Below are 23,415 nucleotides of genomic sequence, written 5' to 3' on the forward strand. Positions count from 1 at the left end.
CGACTGAAATAAGACTTACACTTGGCGGGCGATTTTTCCTGGATGGGGCCTCCCGGCCAACTACGCCATATACTCATTTCCATTCCCGATGGTCCGGTGCCCACTGCTATCGTAATTAGCGATGTCGTTGCGTCAACGTGTGAGCACGTAGGATTGGTCTGATGTGGAGTTGCTTGTTTTTACAGTGTACGATGAACGGTGTGCTCCGAGGCACATGTGCGTGGACCAGCATTGCGTTCTTTCAGCAGAAATGCTACAGACCACCACCTACCCTACTTTACACAGCAGACAAACCTCCGAACTCCACGTCCTGTGAAGAATCGTGGCCGTCCAACCATTAACTTCTTTCCGTAGATGTTCACGATTGTAGGGCGTGGACATTCGGCCAGCTTCGCCTTTTTCGAGATACTCGTTCACATGCTCTGTGTAATAATAATCTGCGCTTTGTCAAAGTAGTTTATCTGAATGGATTTCCCCAATTGCAGTCCATATCATCTATAGGGCATTTGTTGTCGCATCATGTACGCGGACCTCCACCAGGCGGCGTCCAGCGTCGAGGTGGAAAATGGTCATAATGCTCTGGCTTATCAGTGTACATACAGCGTGTTAAACTTCTAGGACTAATTGAGGATAGTGAGTACGTAATATTTTGAGTTGGAACCAACGTCCGGAAACGTACCGTTTCCGTGCTACACCCGTTTAAATAAATGTACGTAACGCAGCCACTTACACAGGTAATTGAGTGGGCGTGAGCCAGTACATCACTTGTTTTGCAGTTCCACTCACTAATAACCAAAGAACATGTGCAGTTCCTCGTGTACCTTTCACGGGTTCTCCTCAACGTGGCCCAGTTCTGGGTGTGCGACGTCTCCTTGAAGGACCAACGCCACGCCTGCTGGCGGTGAAAGTACCCCTTTCCTTCTTGTGTCGAAAACTGTATGCTATTGGATCGGACGTTGTAGATACAGATCTTGATAAAACCGACGAGTATACAGAAGGGACAATGTCGCTGTATTCTACAAACGGTTATTCAATCATGTAGCTTTCACACTCACACACACTTGAATGAGGCTCTAACCAGGTGAGAGAGATACGATAGACGTTAAATGACATCAGCCGATCCGACGTAACCACCTCCCATCGCGACTTCCCTATTGCATACCTACATAGCAAACGTTTTCAGAAGGATGTTGCACGGAAACGCTATCCTTCCTGAGATGGGTTTCAATTCAAAATATTATTTACTCACTCCCCTCTACAAATCCTAGAAGTTTGTAACGAGAATTTCCGAACACCATCTAAAAGAGAACGTAAAAGACATTCAAGGGATCGACAAAGATGTAGAAACTCTAAAACACTACACATTACCGTGTCCAGTACGGTATAGCTTATCCTTTAGCAGTCAAAACAGCTTCCAATCACCTCGCAATAGACAAGTCCTGTATGGTTTTCATGCAATCTTATACTATTCTTTCTACAAAATTGTGGCACGTTTAGATACCGATCATGCACTCGTCTTTCCAAATTAGGCACAAAATCTCAATAATACTGAAACCTTGTGACTTTGGTGGTCTCGGAGAGGGGGGGGGGGGGGTTGCTGGAATGTTTGACAAATCATATATTCTTATGTTAAAAAACCAGTCCTGGGCGATGGCATCTATGTGAAGAGGGGCCAAATTGTCTTGGAAAACAGCATCACCGCTGGGGAAAAAACGTTGTACCTTATGTTGGACCTAATCGTCCAAAATGTGCTCATAACCCTTTGCAGTATTGCGATCTTGCAGAATGCCCACGGGGCCCATCTAATACGCTGCTGTGACTATTCAAAGGATCACCGAAAGCCCGCCATGTTTCACTCTTAGGACTTAAACTTGACCAAAAGTTGGAAACAGTGTGAGACAATAGGCATATCACCAAATGATTTCCTTCCGTTGCTACATAACCCACGTTTTATGGCTTCCGCACCAAGATTTTCTGTTACAGGCATTCGCGTCACTGATGTGTGGTTATGGAATTCCAGCTCACCTGCAATTTCCAGCTCATGGAGCTCCCTTCGTGCTGTTTTGGTACTGGCAGAGTTCGCGGGTGCGGCATTCAGTTCTCCAGTGACTTTTACAGTTGCTGTCCTGTTATTTTTCTTCACAATCCTCTTCAGTGACCGTCCGCCTCACGACGATTCAGCACACACTTCCGTTCACGTTGTGACTCAACGGATAATGTTTTTCCACTTTCCCTGTATGCAGTATACACTACTGGCCATTAAAATTGCTACACCACGAAGATGACGGGAAATTTAACCGACAGGAAGAAGATGCTGTGATATGCAAATGATTAGCTTTTCAGAGCATTCACACAAGGTTGGCGCCGGTGGCGACGCCTGCAACGTGCTGACATCAGGAAAGCTTCCAACCGAGTTTTCACACACAAACAGCAGTTGACCGGCATTGCCTGGTGAAACGTTGTTGTGATGCCTTGTGTAAGGAGGAGAAATGCGTGCCATCACGTTTCCGACTTTGATAAAAGTCGGCTTGTAGCCTATCGCCCTTGCGGTTTATCGTATCGTGACATTACTGCTCGCGTTAGTCGAGATCCAATGACTGTTAGAATATGGAATCGGTGGGTTCAGGAGGGTGATACGGAACGCCGTGCTGGATCCCAACGGCCTCGTATTATTAGCGGTCGAGATAACAGCTGTAAAGGATCGTGCAGCCACGTCTCGATCCCTGAATCAACAGATGGGGAAGTTTGCAAGACAACAGCCATCTGCACGAACAGTTTGACGACGTTTGCAGCAGCATGGACTATCAGCTCGGAGACCACGGCTGCGGTTACACTTGACGCTGCATCACAGACAGGAGCGCCTGCGATGGTGTACTCAACTACACCGGCCGCGGTGGTCTCGCGGTTCTAGGCGCGCAGTCCGGAACCGTGCGACTGCTACGGTCGCAGGTTCGAATCCTGCCTCGGGCATGGATGTGTGGGACGTCCTTAGGTTAGTTAGGTTTAAGTAGTTCTAAGTTCTAGGGGACTGATGACCACAGCAGTTGAGTCCCATAGTGCTCAGAGCCATTTACTCGACGAACCTGGGTGCACGTATGGCAAAACGCAATTTTTTCGGATGAATCCAGGTTCTCTTTACAGCATCATGATGGTCGCATCGCGGTGAACGCACATTCGAACAGTGTATTCGTCATCGCCATACTGGCGTATCACCCGGCGTGTGGTATGGGGTGCCATTGGTTACACGTCACGGTCACCTATTGTTCACATTAACGGCACTTTGAACAGTGGCTAAAAATGGCTCTGAGCACTTCTGAGGTCATCAGTCCCCTAGAACTTAGAACTACTTAAACCTAACTAACCTAAGGACATCACACACATCCATGCCCGAGGCAGGATTCGAACCTGCGACCATAGCGGTCGCGCGGTTCCAGACTGTAGGGCCTACAAACACTCTTCCACTCTGGCCTTGAACAGTGGACGTTACATTTCAGATGTGTTACAACCCGTGGCTGTATCCTTCATTCGATCCCTGCGAAACCCTACATTTCAGCAGAATAATGCACGACCGCATGTTGCATGTTCTGTACGGGCCTTTTTGGATACAGAAAATGTTCGACTGCTGCCCTGCACAGCACATTCTCCAGTTCTCTCATCAATTGAAAACGTCTGGTTAATGATGACCGAGTAACTGGCTCGTCACAGTACGCCAGTCACTACTCTTGATGAACTGTGGTATCGTGTTGAAGCTGCATGGGCAGTTGTACCTGTAAACGCCATCCAAGCTCTGTTTGACTCAATGCCCAGGAGTATCAAGGCCGTTATTACAGCCAGAGGTGGTTGTTCTGGGTACTGATATTTCATAATCTATGCACCCAAATAACGTGAAAATGTAATCACATGTCAGGTCTAGTATAATATATTTCTCCAATGAATACCCGATTATCATCTGGATTTCTTCGTGGTGTAGCAATTTTAATGGCCTGTACTGTACATACACCGTCTGTGTGTCTGATTAGTAGTCATTCCTCGCCTGTCCGTGTTTGTATCGATGGTAGGTCGGTGGTCATAATATTCTGGCTGATCAGTGTGTACGGAAGTAGCCTACTCACACCGTATAAAATTCACAGCTGTCTTTCCATTGTGTGCCAGCCAGTCCACTGTAACTAGCTCTGATTTCATAAATGTTGTGCAACACTTTAAAAATCAAGTAAATAACCTGAAACGTTTCTAACATGTCAGGAGTAATACTAAAATCAATATGTGTTGAATATCAGTTCAATAACTTTAATCATTTTCGATATTTGGACGTTTTTCTGTAAAAATCATTGGCGCAACAGAAAAGAGCTAGAAACTTAAAAATTTATATTTAGATTCCTTTTGCATAATAATTTAGTAGAAACAGTATTCTGGATCTCACAAATTAAAATTTTAGTTGAAATTCATGATTTTCTGGTTTTTGTCTTAGAAATTAAGGAAGAAATATAGATTAAGTAGGCGAATAAATAAGGCTAGGATGTTTAAATTTAAATAGAAGGGAGATCCGCTATAATCATAAAGATGTGAGAAGTTTCAACTGAATAACTATAAAACTATAGCGATAGCGTATCTCCAAAGGGCAAGTTCAGAGCTCGTCTACTGCGTGTAGTGTAATGAAATTAATCCTCTCGCCAAAAATATTGGACTTAGCCACGTCAGACTTTTATTATGATTACTTACTTGTGTGCTGATTGCACATTTAAATTGAGAGCTTCATCGGCCATCAGAAAAGGAAGCAATGATTTATTTGATAACTTAAAGTGGTGCATTACTAGCACAGCGGCTAGTCGGGAGAGCGGATTTGATCAGACGTTCCCTTAGCCGTCCGTACCGCGGCTTTATATACAAGAACGCTGCGCAAGAGAGAAAAGGCCCCAGTTCTATCCAGACGCTGATTAGCGCACCACCTGTGCCGGGAGTCGCGTCGCGTCGGTGTCATTGCTATAAACAGCTTCGGATGCTGTAATAAGTTACTCGGGATACGCGTAACCATGAAATCGTTTTCGAGTGAAGTGTTAATTCTGGGATGACTTCAATGATCTATCTTCAGTTTGCGTATGTCGTATTTTCACGTGCCGCCGCGGGACAGACATTCTACCATTATTTAGCGTGGCGTTTGATGAACATTATCATCAAATTATGGCGAGCATTCACTTAAACATTTAATTTGAACAGTTAAGTTGCATCAGCGCTTTGGACTCTGAACTGCTCTGGTAGTTGGATTGTGTGGATTCTTTTTGGTCTGTGACTTTCAGAATGTAGTGAATATTTTAGAGAGAATCGTTTTTGATTATGAATCCCAGACGATCTCCTAATTCCTCAGAGCTGTAAGCTGTAGCTATAAATGTATTTCCCAGATGAAGTGGGCACTAGGAATTCTAATTACAGGCTTCACGTTTTGCTAATCACTTTCTGGTTGCCAATATTGTAGTTAGAGAGCCAGTGTTGAGAACGGCAAACAACAGCAATAAATAAATAAGACAAAACATTTAATAACAATAATTCCATCCGTCGCCCCACATATGGTGCATCGGTAGGGAAGTGCATCTTTTCTACATTTTTAATAACAATTATTCTACCCGCCGCCCCACAAGTGCACATTCATGGTGTTCGTAAATTCCCATTACAAACTTCTACGTCTTGTAGAGGGGAGTGAGTAAATAATATTTTGAATAGGAATCCATGACCGGAAATGTACCATTTCTGTTCCACGACGAACACAGGGCTGGCGACACAAGCCGCCATTTCGAACATCAGAGACGCCACAGCCGTTGTGTCATCACAATTAGTAGCAGCCGCTTGGGACGCAAAGCTCAGAGGGACATCATTGTGAGATTTGTAAACAGTGAGTATCACAATTAGTAGCAAAAAATGACACTGGTGAAAGTGCATTAAGCAGACAAGTGGAGAGAGGGGGACACCAAATTATAAGTCGCTTGCCTGGAAAAATATTTTCGACGCGTCCTGGTAGGGCTATATGAAGTTTTTTGATTCGGATGATCGTTTATGTCATATCTCTGAATGCTGAAGATTCCTTGGGACACACTCTATTGTGGTAAAAGGTTACATATCTCCAGAAAATTATCTCTGTACAGCTCTAAACGGTTGCTGATGGGGACTGTTTGATGCTAAGAATGGCCTAAAAAGCCAAAAGCCGGTTCACAACTATGTTTTGACCGTAGAAAATTTTAATTTTTATTCTTGCTTTTGTGACCATAATAAGAGTCCAAGCTCCATAGGCAAACAGCCAGCTGACATATAGTCAGGAATAGTCCACCAGGACGTAGGGACAAGATAAGCGGTGGAGGCTGCCAAGTATGGCTTGTTGAACAAATAACTTAGTGTTTGACTTCCTGCCAGAGGAAGCAGCATGAATCAAACTTGCGCAATGGTAGACGCAAACACCAGGGGGATAACACAGCAAGAGAGAGTGTCAGTTTCATGAGGCAAAGACTCGAGTGGAACCAAATTAAGTTGTGTGCAGCTAGAAACGAAAGTGTCGTGTGGAACCGAAGATATTCTTGCGCAAGCTGAGCAATTAGAAAAGAGAGTGTTGTGTGGAACCGTAGGCATCCTTGTGCAATCCGATCACTTAGAAATGAAAGGGTCGTGTGAAACAAATTAACTCGTGTGCACCCAAGTACATGAGAAACGAAATAAAAGGCGAGGCAGTGGAATAGCTAGAAGTAGGGATTCAGATGCAGATTCAGAGCCAGTGCCGGCAGTTTGGAGATTCTGCACGAGGCGCCAGTAGGGGCGAGTAGGCCCATAGCAGCAGATACAGCTGATAAAGACTTCACCTACGAGAAGACGGAGATAGACTCTGATGAACACTCAGGAACTGCAGGTCAAGCAGGATTTTTATAGTTTCGTTGGAAAAGTGTTGAACAGAGGCTGTCAGTCTTTGTCTCAATCACGTAGAGAGATTTCAGTGCTAACCAAGAACAAGTGATTGCTTTGTACTTGTTTCTTATATGTACCGGCAATTAGCTTTGAAGTAGCAAGTCCGAATAAATAGACTGAATCTTACCAAGGGGTTTATGGACCAACACCTCACATAAGTATATGTGAGAATAAACTTGATAGAAGCTAACCAATCATTTCTGCCTATTGCAGTTCTGTAACCTATTTTCAGGAAACTTATTTGCTTCAAACCAAGGAGATTCTCTCCCTCTCATCTCCGATATAAAGGTTGACAGCAATTTACAACTAACCCATTGTCGTTAACGTCCCGATTTTGCTACGCAGTTCGCATGTACTTCCTTCTGGTATAGTGAGGCTGTGCCGGGACGCGACAACTAACAATAAAGCAAAACTATAGACCTATATCTCTGACGTCGATCTGTTGTAGAATTTTAGAACATGTTTTTTGCTCTCGTATCATGTCGTTTTTGGAAACCCAGAATCTACTCTGTAGGAATCAACATGGATTCCGGAAACAGCGATCGTGTGAGACCCAACTCGCTTTATTTGTTCACGAGACCCAGAAAATATTAGATACAGGCTCCCAGGTAGATGCTATTTTACTTGACTTCCGGAAGGCATTCGATACAGTTCCGCACTGTCGCCTGATAAACAAAGTAAGAGCCTACGGAATATCAGGCCAACTGTGTGGCTGGATTGAAGAGTCTTTAGCAAACAGAAGACAGCATGTTGTTATCAATGGTGAGATGTCTACAGACGTTGAAGTAACCTCTTTCGTGCCACAGGGGAGTGTTATGGGACCATTGCTTTTCATAATATATATAAATGACCTAGTAGATAGTGTCGGAAGTTCCATGCGGCTTTTCGCGGATGATGCTGTAGTATACAGAGAAGTTGCAGCATTAGAAAATTGCAGCGAAATGCAGGAAGATCTGCAGTGGATAGGCACTTGGTGCAGGGAGTGGCAACTGACCCTTAACACAGACAAATGTAGTGTATTGCGAATGCATAGAAAGAAGGATCCTTTATTGTATGATTATATGATAGCGGAACAAAGACTGGTAGCAGTTACTTCTGTAAAATATCTGGGAGTATGCGTGCGGAACGATTTGAAGTGGAGTGATCATATCAAATTAATTGTTGGTAAGGCGGGTACCAGGTTGAGATTCATTGGGAGAGTCCTTAGAAAATGTGGTCCGTCAACAAAGGTGGCTTACAGAACTCTCGTTCGACCTATACTTGAGTATTGCTCATCAGTGTGGGATCCGTACCAGATCGGGTTGATGGAGGAGATAGAGAAGATCCAAAGAAGAGCGGCGCGTTTCGTCACAGGGTTATTTGGTAACCGTGATAGCGTTACGGAGATGTTTAGCAAACTCAAGTGGCAGACTCTGCAAGAGAGGCGCTCTGCATCGAGGTGTAGCTTGCTCGCCAGGTTTCGAGAGGGTGTGTTTCTGGATGAGGTATCGAATATATTGCTTCCCCCTACTTATACCTCCCGAGGAGATCACGAATGTAAAATTAGAGAGACTTGAGCGCGCACGGAGGCTTTCAGACAGTCGTTCTTCCCGCGAACTATACGCGAGTGGAACAGAAAAGGGAGGTAATGACAGTGGCACGTAAAGTGCCCTCCGCCACACACCGTTGGGTGGCTTGCGGAGTATAAATGTAGATGGAGATGTAGATATTAGTGTGGAACAGTAATACCACGTATTTCAGTTTTTGGATGATTCGAAAGGTTGGAAAGGCGCTGTGAATGTAACGTAGTACTTACCGCTGGAGCCCCTGGAGAAGGTGGCGGACTGGCGGCGGTGCGAGGGCAGGTGCAGCGTGGAGGCTCGCGGGCTGCACGACCGGGACTCCCGGCCGTCGTCCGCCTCGACGGGCCGCTGGCGCACGAACAGGTGGCGGCGCGCCGTCTCCGAGCGGTCGCGCACGCGCAGCGTCACCGGGCAGTCCAGGTGCAGGTCCATCGCCATCGACGCCTGCCACACACATTCACACGTCTTCTCTCTGGAAACGTACCGTGCTGCACCCATTGGAAATCGCTCAGTAGCACTGAGCCGCGGTAAAAATTGCTGTTTTGAAGAGCGCGCCACAGCGCGTAGTGTGAAGCAGTCCTCCGTTTCTGGCGGTGGTGCCGCTGTGGCAGTCGCAGCTTTGCTGTCTCCCTCTGGCAGGAAAGGTGAAAGGTTGCCTGTTCACGTGCTTTTAAGGGGCGCTATGAGCTCGCCAAAGGGGTTAGTCAGTCGGAGGCACTTGGTCAGTCGGTCAGTCTGTCAGTCTCGGCGTGTCGGTCTGTTGGTCAGCCGGGTCAGTCAGTGTCTGTCGTCCGGAGTGCTAGTATGTGTTAGGTCGCTAGTCTGCTCGAGTTTGTTCAGGCAATCGTCATTGGCGGTTGGATCGATCGGTTGGTCGGTCGCACACTGGGGCACAAGATGACTTGTCCGCCTGGAGCGTCGGCGCATGTGAGGTCGCCGCTTCAGTCCAGTGGGCCGTGCGGTATAGCGTAGGGGTAGTGGCTTCGCGGCCGACACGAGAGCAACAGGAGTCAACCCACGACATCGGTCTGGCCGGGGCGATCTGCGACGCCGTGAGACGGGAGATCGGCGCGCCCTCCTGCGTCCGTTGAAGCGGCTGGCAGCGGACGGTTCGGGAGACCGTTTTGGGGGTGCTGCGCCAGGTCTTCGCCAGAATTCGCCATTTATGAGAAGTTAAGTGATTCGTGATATGTTGTTTCATTTACTATTTAAATTCTACTGGTTTCCTTGATCAGTCTCTCGTCCCCAGCTTGCTCGTCTGCCTCTCGGCCGCATTTGTTAGGCAGTTAGTGTCTGTCTGTCTGTCTGTCTGTCTGTCTGCCGTACGTTAATAGCTGCCTCTGTCATGTTTGTCGGATCCGGTGTTAACGAATTTATTGCTTGAAGTGTAACAGCCGAATTCCTGAAATATGTTTTTATCTTGCCTATCATCTTCAGAGGCGATATATGTGTAATGTAGAGCATGTTTGTACATTTTATGTAAGACTGCATTTCATGGGTTTTTATTTAAATGGTCATTTTAGTATATAAAGTTGCCACCCTTCCACCATAAGAGTTCTTTTAAAAACAAGTTGCACTTTCGGTGGCAAATAATTTTTAATGTGAGTATTTTGTACCATCTTCATCCCTCTTACCGGGTGCATAGTTTATGTGTTTGTGTGAGTTGTTAACATTTTTAGTTTAAAGTAAACTGAAAAAAATTATGTTATTTCTGCCTCTGAATAAATTGTAACTTGATATTTACAGGGGGCTGTCTGATTATAATTTTACATCTGTTGCAAAAAAAGGGCTTTTAGGAATAAAATTTCCATTTGTTGAAATTTAATTTGTTTCCATCACTTACTCCCTGGCAACTACTTCCACGCTCACATAGTGTGATTAAATGTGTTGATGTTCTTTATGAATCGCTAGTAAAGAAAGTAAATTCTTAAGAAATGCTTTTGAAAGTAAATTCACGGTTCAAGCACAGTGATAAACCTACCGCCATCAGACGTCGATTTTGACCCATGATGTAACGGTGTTGATGCGTGTGATATCGCAGGTGATCAAACAGAGCTACTACCTGATCACGATATTGGAAACAAGCGGTGACATTACAATAAATTAGTAGAGCGGTGGCGAAGGAATGCGCATCGCACTGTGGATGATATTAAGACAGTTGTGCGTATATTATCGAGTGGTTTTGCGTGTCGTTATGAAATATCTCGATAAAAACTCACGATAAGCCGACAGAAGCGCCCTCACTCCCAGGTGCAATAATACAGGGTGTCCACAATGAGACTCCAACACTTTAATATCCTATATCTTTCTCATTTCAGATGGTGGATCTGTGAATCCTGAAGGGGCAGACAGAGCAACTTAAGAAGTTTGTGGTGTGCAAATTTGATACGCCAAGTGGCCGTAGTGAATCAATTGTTTTGTAAGTAGGCTGTTTAGGTTTTATTGGTAACGCCACGTAACGCTCTGTATGAAATCACTGGCTGTGCTGTGTGCAGTCTGTGGCTGGTTTGCATTGTTGTTTGCTATTGTAGTGTTGGGAAGTTGGATGTGAACAGCGAGTAGCGTTGCGCAGTTGGAGGTGAGCCGCCAGCCGTGGTGGATGTGGGGACAGAGGTGGCGGCGTTTTGATAGCGGATGATCTGGACGTGTCCATCAGAGACAGTAATTATGTAAGACTGGATGTCATGAACTGCTATATATATTATGACTTTTGAACACCATTAAGGTAAATACATTGTTTGTTCTCTATCAAAATCTTTCATTTTGCTAACTACGCCTATCATTAGTTAGTGCCTTCAGTAGTTAGAATCTTTTATTTAGCTGGCAGTTGTGGCGCTCGCTGTATTGTAGTAGTTCGAGTAACGAAGATTTTTGTGAGGTAAGTGATTCATGAAAGGTATAGGTTATTGTTACTCAGGGCCATTCTTTTGTAGGGATTTTTCAAAGTCAGATTGCGTTGCGCTAAAAATATTGTGTGTCAGTTTAAACACTGTGGATGGAGCCATCTACCTGGACATGTTGGAACAATTTGCCGTGCCGCAGGTAACAGACCTGCAGACAAATGCGATGTTTCAACAGGACGGCGCACTAGCCCATTGGAACCTTGATGTCCGAAAATTTTTAAATGACACATTCCCGCAACTATGGATTGGCCCCGGAGGTCCAATTCCTTGCCCGCCACGTTCGCCCGACATAACCCACCTCGATTTTTTCTTGTGGGGTTAAGTGAAAGACCGGGTATACGCTACACCAGTAAAGGACCTGCAAGACTTGAAACGGCGCATAAGAATTGTCATCAACTCTGTCAAAGAACAGATGCTACGCAACACATGGCACGAAATCGATTATACACTTGATATTCTTCGTGCTACCCGTGTCGCCCACGTTCAAGTGTACTGAACCGTCCACCTGTGTATGAAAACTTGATGAGCTGCTGTATGATTTCCCTGTATTTGTTCGTCAATAAATTGTGTATCCTCTCAGATTTATGAGTTCAAATGTTGGAGTCTCATTGTGGACACCCTGTATTGTGATCGACTAATACGAGGTGTGTTTTTTTTAAAATAAGTATCGTTTTGAAATTAAAAAAGACGTGCTAAGATATCTCAATAATTTTATTTTTACCCCAAAGCCTGTGCCTTAATCTAATTTTCTACATAATTTACGTCAATACTGAGGCACTTGTCATAAAGTTGTACCAGTTTTTGAGTACCCTCTTCATAGAAGTCTGCCGCCTGGCTTGTTAACCACTGCATCACCACTGTTTTGACTTCGTCATCGTCTTGAAGACGCTGACCGCCCAGGTGTTTCTTGAAGTGCAGAACACATGGTGGTCACTGGGCGCAAGATCGGGGCTGTACGGAGGACGATCCAGAGTTTCCCATCGAAAAGATGCGATGAGATCTTTGGTCTGATTCGCCACATGCGGTCGGGCATTGTCTTGGAGCAAAGGGATGCCCTTGCTCAACTTCCATGGACTGTTGCTTTGATTCTGGTGTGACGCAGGCCACCCATGTTTCATCGCCCGTAACAATTTGGATTACGAAATCATCACCGTCGTTGTGGTACAGCTCAAGGAAAGTCAATGCACTGTCTAAACGTTTGGTTTTGTGCACATACGTCAACATTTTCGGTACCCAACGTGCGCACAATTCTCCGTAATTCAAGTGCTCGGTCACAGTGCCATACAAAACACTACGAGAAACATTAGGAAAATCATCCCCCAAGGAGGAAATCGTAAAGCGTCTGTTTTCTCTCACCTTATTGTCCACTTCCTGCACCAGACTTTCATTACCGACCGAAGGACGCCCACTGTGTTGTGCATCATGCACATTTGTGCGGCCATCTTTAAATGCTCTCACGCACTTTCTTACCATCCCATCACTCATATTGTTTTTTCCGTAAAGTGCACAGATCTCACGATGAATAGCGATCGCTTTTAATCCTTTAGCACTAAGAAATCTTATAACAGACAGCTCGTACTTCACAGTCAGCGGGTCTCACGATTATCGGAGGCATCTGAAACACTCAGTGCACAACGTAAACAAGGAAGAATCAGACTGCAATGGCGTCAGTGCGTAGATTAAGGTACAGGCTTTCATGTAAAAATAAAATTATTGAGATATCTTAGAACGTTTTTCTTTAATTTCAAAACGGTACTTACTTGAAAAACACGCCTCTTAGAACAAACACCGACAGTATTTATTTTCTTCTATATTACGTTTCAGAAAGTAGGTTGTGGTAATGCATTGATCTGTAGCGAAGCGCGAGGACTAGGTTGGACTGGAAGATGGTAGTTTGGTTGAGAGATGGTGCAGCTAACGATTGTAATCTCGTTGAACTCATGAGAATAGCTGTAAATTTTGTGATGACGCGAATTTTACGCGTTCTGGATTTTGATGCGTTGTTTAAGCACGACATGGGAATGACCTCGTGGGCCAAAGAAGAAGGCTGCATTGACAAGTACAGTATTTCCGTGTACGGTTTATGTCACACGTGGGTAATGCAGATCCAGACTCCATATGCCTTTCACTGTCAGTGACACAATTTCATCGAGAGTCTGGTGTAGCCAGTAGATGCTGAGAACGAATATCTTCACACAGCCACATCTTACCCATAACCTCATTTGGCTTGATACACGAGAATTTTATATTATGTCCACACACACGATATTACAGTACTGATAAAGAAATGAACTTTGTGTATTATCGCATCGCTTACAACTCTAGCAAATTTTTGGCAGGACGAGGTACAAGATCTAAGTGAGCAGTGGGTTGTTATAAGCCTGTTTGGAATAGAACCGACAGTTCGTGATACAGTCTTCGCCCGGATACAGGGGAGTTCATTGTCGAGAAATTTTGTAAACTCTATGATCTTTGGGTTTCGTCCTGTGATCATGATTGTGAGCATTTGGTAATGCTGATTGTTACAGATCATATAAATAGTTAAGTCAGCTACTACTGTGGAAGATTATCAGTTAGAGGTCGACAATAATTTTCTCCATAGAAAGGGGGAAGATGAATAATGTTTCACATTAGACGTAATTTTATCCTTCATTTCCAAATTTTATGCTCTTTAAAAAGTTGTTATGGCCTTACGTTGTTGTTCTTTTTATTATTGACGATGATGATGACGAGTATTTGATAACGAGGGTTTACCACTGAAATCGATTGTCAGAGAATTAATAAGAAGTCAATTTTAGCTGAAGAAAATTTATTTCCTGAAACTAAACCTCTTTTTTTCTTCTTCTCCCTCTGTAGGGTTAGCCTAGAGTTTCTTCCGGTCTCGCCATCACTTCCTTGGGCTTCCTGCCCTTCTATTGCCCCATAGTTTATAATCTGTTGCTAGTTTAGGAAGTTTTTGTAGCGGTATGCGCGGTACACGATCACTCCATTTTTCTTTTTATTAGATTGTCTTTTTGGTTATCGATTACATTCCAAGTTCTTCTCTTATTACTTCGTTTCTAATTTCATTTATGTCTCATTTCTTGTTTTACCCTGCTTTTAAATCTTGCGAACTATAACTCGACTCCTGTGCGCTGTTGTCTAGTTAACATAATACAGGAAACATCAGATTTTATTTTATATTTTAGTATTTAAAGAAAGCTGGAGTTTACATAAAAAGTCTACCACGGTTTAACGGTAGTTAATTACTACTGCTGCTTTATTTTGTTAATGACTACGTTGACTCATTCTGCATCTCTAAAGATTATCCTTCGTTGTGGAATCTATTGAAGACGACGAAAGAATGAATGAATGAATGAATGAAGAATGAGTTGGACACTGGCCCGAAGCTCGATCTTCTCATGACTTCATAACCAAGCGTGATACCTTCTATACTTTTATTTGAATCAATAACAAATGATAGCTTTAAACCACTTTATTCTTTCTTGACACAAATCAACAACGGGTATGGACGGACAATGCTTTCACCATCAAATTGTCAACCTGATGATGAGAGGATTGGCCCTAGAAACCCGTTGTTGATTTGTGATAAGTGTAATGAAAGTGGCTGACGCTACAAATTATTACTTATAAAACGTAACAACCACTCCCTCACATCTGAAAAACGGGTAATATTAAAAAGTTTCTTTATTTGTCGCCGTGACTCACGGAAATTGACCTTCAGATTCGCAGAAAATCATAACATTTTACAGTTGCTGGCTTTCTTGAGGCTATGAGGCTAATGGGTAACCACATTGCTCAGAATTTATAGCAAAAATACTGTAAAAATAAAGAGTAAGTCCAAATTATTGCTTATTTTAGTTCGACTGGAGGTAGACGAAGATTACAGTCCATCTGAAATCTGATAGCTTACGGTATTACGCTGTGGCTCCCACGGTTCTCCATATTGTATTTAATCTTGGTCTGAAGATGGTTATTATAATCGAAACCTGCGATTTGGACTGCTTTATATAAAGTGCAATCGCTGGAGTTCCAGCAAGATGCCAAACATTCTTAAATATATACTTGGTTATAATCTTGATTAAGATACTGGAGTCATTCTGGACACGAGTAGTGTTCAAATCCCTGTCCGACCCTGAAGATTTGGATTTTCCGATGTGTCCCTAAATCACGTTATAATAATGCCATAATGCCTCCTCAGTCTCTAATGCACGTCGCTCTTTCAACCGTCTCAAGCTTCGCTTAATACTGACTCCACAAACATTTGACTTATGAGTAACTGCTCGACCATTGTACACCATTGGTTTTAACTGCCTATGCACAGTCACTGTGCTATCTTGCTTGCTGGTTCCACTTTGGAAATCACGAGTGATTCCTTCCCGATGATTTCATGCCATTTGTTACAACCACCCTCCGTAATGTTTGAATGTCCTCCTCCTTCAGTACATGAGGGGTGCCTGGTCTTGATTTAGGTGTGGTTGGTCCTATGGGTTTCCACTTCACATTCACATCATCAACAGTCGGACAGATTTATAAAGGTTGAAATACCTCAAATGGATTTGTTACCCAGGTGACAGTCAGCGACTATTCATCGTTCGATGTGCTGTTACTGTTTTTCTACAGACAACACAATAGTGTTGGCCACCTTCTATACCGGCAGGTACGCCTCTCGTGACATTCAACATTACATATGAGTGTCAAGATAGATTTTAATCAGATAGTGTGTGGGTTGAATAAAGTTTGTGCCAAAACCCATAATTCTGTTTGTATTAGTGATGTTTGTCCTTTATTGTTTATGCCTGTAGGTCTTACTCGTGTGTGGTATCCAAACAAAGAATCATTTCTATGTTTCACCTTGTATCTGAAATAAGTCGTTTTGTGTTAAAGAGAATCACAGCAATATGAAGGATGTCTCCGGAGGAATGGTCAATATTCAGGTACATGATGAGAACGCTCGTTCGAAGCAAAAAACGTCATATGGAGATATGTCATACTCCGAATGGTTTCCGAGATAGAACACATTTAACTTACATTTATTTTTGGGCTATTGGCATCTTGTTGCGGTTTATGCGGCTCCTCCCGTCGGAGGTTCGAGTCCTCCCTTGATCACGGATGTGTGTGTTGTCCTTAGCGTAAGTTAGTTTACGTTTGTTTAATTAGTGTGTAAGCCTAGGGACCCATGACCTCAGCAGTTTGGGCCCATAGTCCTTACCACAAATTTTTAAATTGGGCTATTGGTGAGCACATATGTGTCTTACGCACTCAAACTGTTTGACGTTTTACTCTAGCCCAACCTACCTTGTTGCTTTCGTCCTCTTTGCTCTGGATGTGTTTGCGGCATTAACATAGCCCGTTGAACTCGCAGTTGTCTATGATGTGCTGTGAGTAAATTAGCGCGATGGATTAGGGTTATATCTGCATCTACATCAATACTCTGGTACCACTAACTGATCCACTTTTTCCTGTTCCATTCGTGAATGGCACGTGTGTTGATAAGCCTCTGTATCAGCTCTAATTTCTTGAATTTTTTCATCGTGATCATTTGGCGAGATGCACACACAACACCTGTCTTGTAGTGTCTGCCATTGCAGTTTGTTGAGCATTCATGTAAAGCTCTTGCGCTGACTGAACGATCCCATGATGGGACTGCCGCTCTTCGTTGGATCCTCTCTCTCTCTCTCTCTCTGTCTCTCTCTCGCTCTCTCTCTCCCCCTCCCTACCTCCCTCCCTCCCTCCACCCTCCCTCTCTCCTCCCATCCAATCAGTCCTCAGTCCTACATATATATCTGCATATGGGAGAGAAGCATTGTTGTTTGCAGGAAAATCCACACGCTACAGAGGATACCAACTACGTTTTCCTATCAATGTTTGGTGCAGCATGATCGGCATCATTTCAGAAGAGCTAACGATGGGACAGAATTACAGACATTTGTGCTTTTGTTGGAAAATTCCTTTGTTCAACACCTTGAGAAAGTTCCTTTGGCCACACAGTATAACGGAGCCCCTTCATATTTTAACAGACGTGTGAGGAAAAATCTGGATTGCAGTTACCCTTTCCGCAGGGGTGATCGTGGTAGTACAATAACTGGCTACGAAGATCGCCAGACTTTACGTCCTTAGATTTTTGTTTATTAGGCTGGACGAAGTTTGAGGTGAACGAAAGAAAGGTGAACACGTGAGATGAACTTCTCGATCGCATCAGGGACGCTGCTGCCGTTAAAACGTCCGTAGGCTACTGTAGACTGCCACATGTAAGTGCAGACTACGGTAGTTCTCCTAATAAAAGCACAAAAAGCGCTTTCTTTACATACGCGATCAGTGTCTTACAGATTCCCCTAAAAACCGGAAGCGGTGAACCATCTAGAAACTGAGTGTGGATATACAAACGGCCAGGTAATCTAAGGAACGTTTTTATTCTATATAATTGTCTTCTTATCCGTTACTTAAGAATATTTAAAGCAAACCTGCCATTGTCAATGTTTGATTCAGGTTTTATTCGAAAATTATTGATTTATAACGTGAAACGGAGGGACGTTGTAGAAAAACTAAAGAAGACACTACAGATGTATTATATAGCACCAAAAACGCAATTTTGTCAAGAAATATATATATATATATATATATATATATATATATATATATATATATATTCTACGAAGTCTTGACGCGAACATTATATATATGTTCGCGTCAAGACTTCGTAGAAGTTACATGAAACATGTTTCTGTTATTAATAAATAACATTCGCATTTATCAATAATAACCGGAAGTTCTCAACTGAGTTTTATTGCTTATAAAATGCAAATTACATTTTGTAAGAATATAAAATACACAATCGACTGACACTGAATAATGTGCGGTTCTAATTATGTGCAAAACAAGCAACCAAACAAAGAACAGGAAAACAAAAGGTAAGTAGTCGGCTCCCATTTCCTCACTTACAATTTCAGTTATGTTTCTTTCCCTAATAGTTCCGACAAATATCCTACCATTTTCTACAATAGTGCAGTGTCTGTGTTACTCCGAATTACTATGCAAAGTACCATTGGACATGCAATCATGTCCAAACGAACTTTGCGTTGTAATTCGAAATAACAAACGCACAACACCATCGTATTTATCCGCCGTCACCGGGCAAACGACGTTTAAGTAAAATATCTCACCTGTACAGGAATACGCGATAATGGGTCTACAGGTTGTAGACGTTTGGTTGACGACATATGGAAGTTTGGGTCTGACTGGAAGTTGTGCATTGGTAGCCAATTGGTAAGGCGAACGGTCTACCTGACTGTCATCATTTGCCGGTTGGTAGTTGTCACATTTGATCTGTACTGTAGAAGATATCGGAGAACACGTTTCACAGTTATGTTTATCCATTTTCAACTGTCCCCGTTGACTTATATCAATGCCTGTATGCAGCTTGGGGTATTCATTATGCCGGCACGGTAGATCAGCGTGTTCGGTGAGAGGATTTAGTTACCCTCTGTAATAAGAGAACTGAGTAAACGCATCAACGAACAACATGAATGAGTGTCATCGGACATCCACCACAAACAAATTCAATGAACAATATATAGAACAAAAATGAGATAAAAAAATGGGTAAGGCAAATGCTCGTAATAAGTGGAAAATCAGGATTTGAGTCCCACTCCGGCACTCGTGTACAATAATGGTTAGAGGTGAATGTGATAAAAGCAAGTATTTTTCAGTTGATACTTTGTAGAACGCGTTTTGTAATGTTTACTGACTGTTGTACATGTGTAAACCAACATTGTATTGAATAATACAGAAAATTAATAATAATGTAGCTCGAACAGTCCACAGGTATACTGCCGGTTCATAGTGTCCAACGGGCACAATATTTCGGCGATCAGACATGTCACCATCGTCAGGTACGCTGACGAACTGAGCTCCTGCTTTTTATTTATTTATTGTTATTTCATTCTCCTGCCACATACGGACAGGGGAAGGCTGTCAGTGGCACAATCCACCGCTCTTCAGCCGAGTGACATGAACTTAAAATAAGAATAAAATGGTACATACATCAGGCGATAAAGGGGAACTTAAAACAGAATAATGGGAGAAAATGGAGGTAAAAAATATAGAATAACATGGAGACGTTCATGGAGGACAGTTAAGAAAAGTCACCAGAAAGTTAAAAAACACAGTTGGCGATTCTTCAAAACTCAAAGAAGACACTGAATGGACATGCACACGTTAAAAGTCGGCCACAGTAGTAAAAACACCCCGGAACAACACACTTAAAACCCGCGTGGAGCATACACGACGAAAAATAAAACTGCCAGGCGGGACCTGCCGAGGGAAAGGGCAGAGAGGATGGAAAAGGAGGGGAGAGCAAGAGGCAGCAGGGGAAGCGGCGGGATGAAGAGAGGAGGGGCATCAGTGGGTACACGAAGAGGCAGGAGACACAAGGGGCGGGAGACGAAGAGGGAAGACAGGGCAGGAGGGAAAGAAGAGACACTGGAAGGAGGCACAAGGGATGGAGGGGGAAGCCGTGAGCTCCTGAGGGCGGCGGCCAATTTAAATCGCCTCCCCCCACGGGCCGCTCTCTTCGCCGTCCGCGCCCGCGCGCCGGCGGTCGCGAAGACGTGGGCGTCGGAATGTGTCGTAGCGTCAATGTGCATGCTACGTGCGCCCTGGTCGCCAGTTCGTACTTCTTGCTGAGAGTCTTCTTAATTACATTCAATGCCAGGTCCCAACCCTTGCTGAGATTGTAGCTGCAATCTCGGTTGATAAGATCTTCCCTTGTGCGAATTTCGATAACTCATTTATAACGCTGTCCCAATATTTAGAGGTCTGAGCCAGGATCTTGGTACGCTCATAATTCATCTCGTGTTTCTCGGATAAGCAGTGCTCTGCTACCGCAGACTTATTTGGATATTTCAGTGGAGTGTGCCTTTGATGTTCTCGGCAACGATCTTCGATTGTGCATACTGTTTGTCCGGTATAAGTATTCCCACACTCACAGGGAATTTGGTATATGCTGGCCTTGCTCAAACCGAGGTCATCTTTCACACTTCCCAATAATGCCCATGTTTTATTGGGCGGGCAAAAGACGGTTTTAACTCGGTGTTACTTAAACGGGACAGCATTACAAAGGAGGCTATCGAAATTCGCACCAGAGAAGATCTTATCGACCGAGATTGCGGCTATAAACACAGCAAGGCTTGGGACCCGGCATTGCATGTAATTAAGAAGACTCTCAGCAAAAAGTACGAACTGGCGACCAGGGCGGACTTAGCAAGCACATCGACGCTACGACAGATTCCGACGCCCACGTCTTCGCGACTGCCAGCGCGGGGGCGCGGACGGCGAAGAAAGCGGCTCACGGAGGGAGGGGATTTAAATCGGCCGCCCGTCCTCAGGATCTCAGTTCGTCAGCGACATGTCTGATAGCCGAAATATTGCGCCCGTTGGATACTATGAACCGGCAGTATACCCGTGGACTGTTCGACCAACAAATACGCTGGAAGAAATTGAAGAATCACAATAATAATGTACATTGGATGTGTTCTATCTCGCAAAACCATTCTGAATAGGGCGTATGTCCGTATGAAGGTGTTTGCTTCAGATGATCGTCCCTGTCATATCCATGAATACTGAATGTTCCTCCTGGGACACCCTGTATATAAAAGACAATGTACAGTATATCTAGTAACACTGGCGGTCCAGAACGAATTTTCACTCTGCAGCGGAGTGTGCGCTGATATGAAACTTTCTGCCAAATTAAAGGGTGCGGCCACACGGTCTGAGGCGCATTGTCACGGTCCGTACGGCTCCCCCCGTCGGAGGTTCGAGTTCTCCCTCGGGCATGGGTGTGTTTTTTGTCCATAGCGTAAGTTAGTTTAAGTCAGATTAAGCAGTGTCTTGGTTAGGGACCGATGACCCCTGCAGTTCGGTCCCGTAAGACCTTACCACAAATTTCCAATTTAGAAGCGTGTGCCGGACCAAGACACGAACTCGGGAACTTTGTCCTTCACAGGCAAATGCTCTGCCAATTAAGCTGCCTAGCCACGACTTAGTACGTGTCTTCACAGCTGTGCTTCCGCCAGTACCTCGTCTCCTACCTTTCAAACTTCATAGAAGCTCTCCTGCGAACCTTGCAAGACTTTCTTCTTTCTTTCTTTCTTTTGCTATTGCCTTTATCCCGCATAGTGTGCAGGGGCAGGGTTAAGTATGGATGTGGCGGGTAAGGGGTGGCCGGATGCCCTCCTGCCGCCACCCCATACCCCCTGGGACGGAATTACTGTACTCCAGCCGTCTGCGTGTAGCCTAAACCATGAAATAGTGTGAATGTGTTTCAGATCTCTGCCAGTCGTGTAACTGAGGCGGGACGTGGAGACCAGCCCGGTATTGACCTAGGAGGATGTGGAAAACCGCCTAAAAACCATTTCCAGGCTGGCTGCCACACCGGCCGTCGTCGTTAAACCGCCAGGCGGATTCGATCCAGGGACAGCGCGCCTACCCGCGTCCAGGAAACAATCGTGTTAGCTATCCTGGCGGGTCTGCGAACTTTGCAAGATCATCACTCCTAAAAGGAAGGATATTGTGGAGATATGGCTTAGCCACAGCCTGGGACAATGTTCCCAGAATTGAATTTCCAGCGGAGTGTGTGCTGACATGAAATTTGTTTCAGACTGGAAACAATCTGCCAGGCTGTGGCTAAGCCATGTCTCTGCAATATCCTTCCTTTCAGGAGTGATAGTCTTGCAAGATTTTCAGGAGAGTTTCTGCAAAGTTTGAAAGGTAAGAGATGAGGAACTGGCGGATGTACAGCTGATACTAAAATGTAGACTTTCACGGCCGGAAGTGTCATGTCCATTATAGTTACCCAGGCTGTTATGACGGGGTCGGTTGATGAATTCTGTGTCAATTCCCAACGTTTCGTCCCTGTGTGCGGAGGACATCTTCAATGGGGTCTGTAGCTCGATGGAAGGTCCAACACACCCACTGGATCGGCGATTCAGAGAGTGTGTTGGACCTTCCATCAAGCTACAGATCGGCGACCCAGTGGGTGTGTTGGACCTTCCATCGAGCTACAGACCCTTTCACGGCCGGAAGTGTCATGTCCATTATAGTTACCCAGGCTGTTATGACAGGGTCGGTTGATGCATTCTGTGTCAATTCCCAACGTGCGGAGGACATCTTGAATGGGGTCTGTAGCTCGATGGAAGGTCCAACACACCCACTGGATCAGCGATCCAGGGAGTGTGTTGGACCTTCCATCGAGCTACAGATCGGCGATCCAGTGGGTGTGTTGGACCTTCCATCAAGCTACAGACCCCCATGAAGATGTACTCCGCAGACTGGGACGAAACGTTGGAACTGAAACAGAATTCATCAACCGACCACGGCATAACAGCCGGATAATTATAATGGACATGGAAGTACAGCTGTGAGGATGCGTCGTGAGTCGTGTTTGGGCAGTTCAGTTGGCAGGGCACCTGTCTGCGAAAGATAAAGGTCCCGGGTCCCGAGTTCGAGTCTCGGTCGGGCACACAATTTTAACCTGGCAGGAAGCTTCAGTACTGGTAGTATCGATATTTGTGTTAGGGCGGTAGTGGGGTATCGGTCCGACGTGAGGTGGTGAGGACGCACCTGCGAGCCGCCGACGCCGGCGCTGGCGCCCAGCTCGAGGCTGTCGCGGCTGCCGGCGTTGTCGCGGCCGGGCAGCATGGAGGGCGGCGGCGAGTAGCAGTGCGGGTTGTCCATGGAGAGCGCCTGTCGCTGCAGCAGGTAGGGGCTGAGCAGCGCGCTGGCGGGGTGCAGGCGGTGCGCGCGCGCGGACTGCGTGAGGCGCGCCGGCTTGGCCAGCGCCGGCTGCCGGCCCGCGCCCGCCGCCACCGCGTTGCGCAGCAGCAGCAGCGGAGACGTGTCCAGCTGCAGGTTCGGCGCAGACGGGCTCTTGGGCAGCGGCGGCGCGCCGGGAGAACCTCCGCCGCGACCGTGCCTGCTGCGCAGACGCACACAAGCACAACCGCATCTCA

At 45.0% G+C, this 23,415-nt stretch overlaps 1 protein-coding gene across 1 annotated transcript in view; it reads right to left on the reverse strand.

The window, feature by feature from the left end:
- The window catches only part of LOC126354685 (uncharacterized), a 1,729,166-nt gene that overhangs the window by 64,770 nt on the left and 1,640,981 nt on the right, over positions 1 to 23,415 (reverse strand). The window contains exons 6-7 of the mRNA XM_050004488.1: positions 23,027 to 23,381; positions 8,738 to 8,948 (exon numbers count right to left, since the gene is read on the reverse strand). Of these exons, the coding sequence (XP_049860445.1) occupies positions 8,738 to 8,948; positions 23,027 to 23,381 (566 nt within the window). The remainder of the gene's footprint in view (positions 1 to 8,737; positions 8,949 to 23,026; positions 23,382 to 23,415) is intronic.

The sequence above is a fragment of the Schistocerca gregaria genome, chromosome 3 (assembly GCF_023897955.1).
Source record: "Schistocerca gregaria isolate iqSchGreg1 chromosome 3, iqSchGreg1.2, whole genome shotgun sequence".
Classification (NCBI taxonomy): domain Eukaryota; kingdom Metazoa; phylum Arthropoda; class Insecta; order Orthoptera; family Acrididae; genus Schistocerca; species Schistocerca gregaria.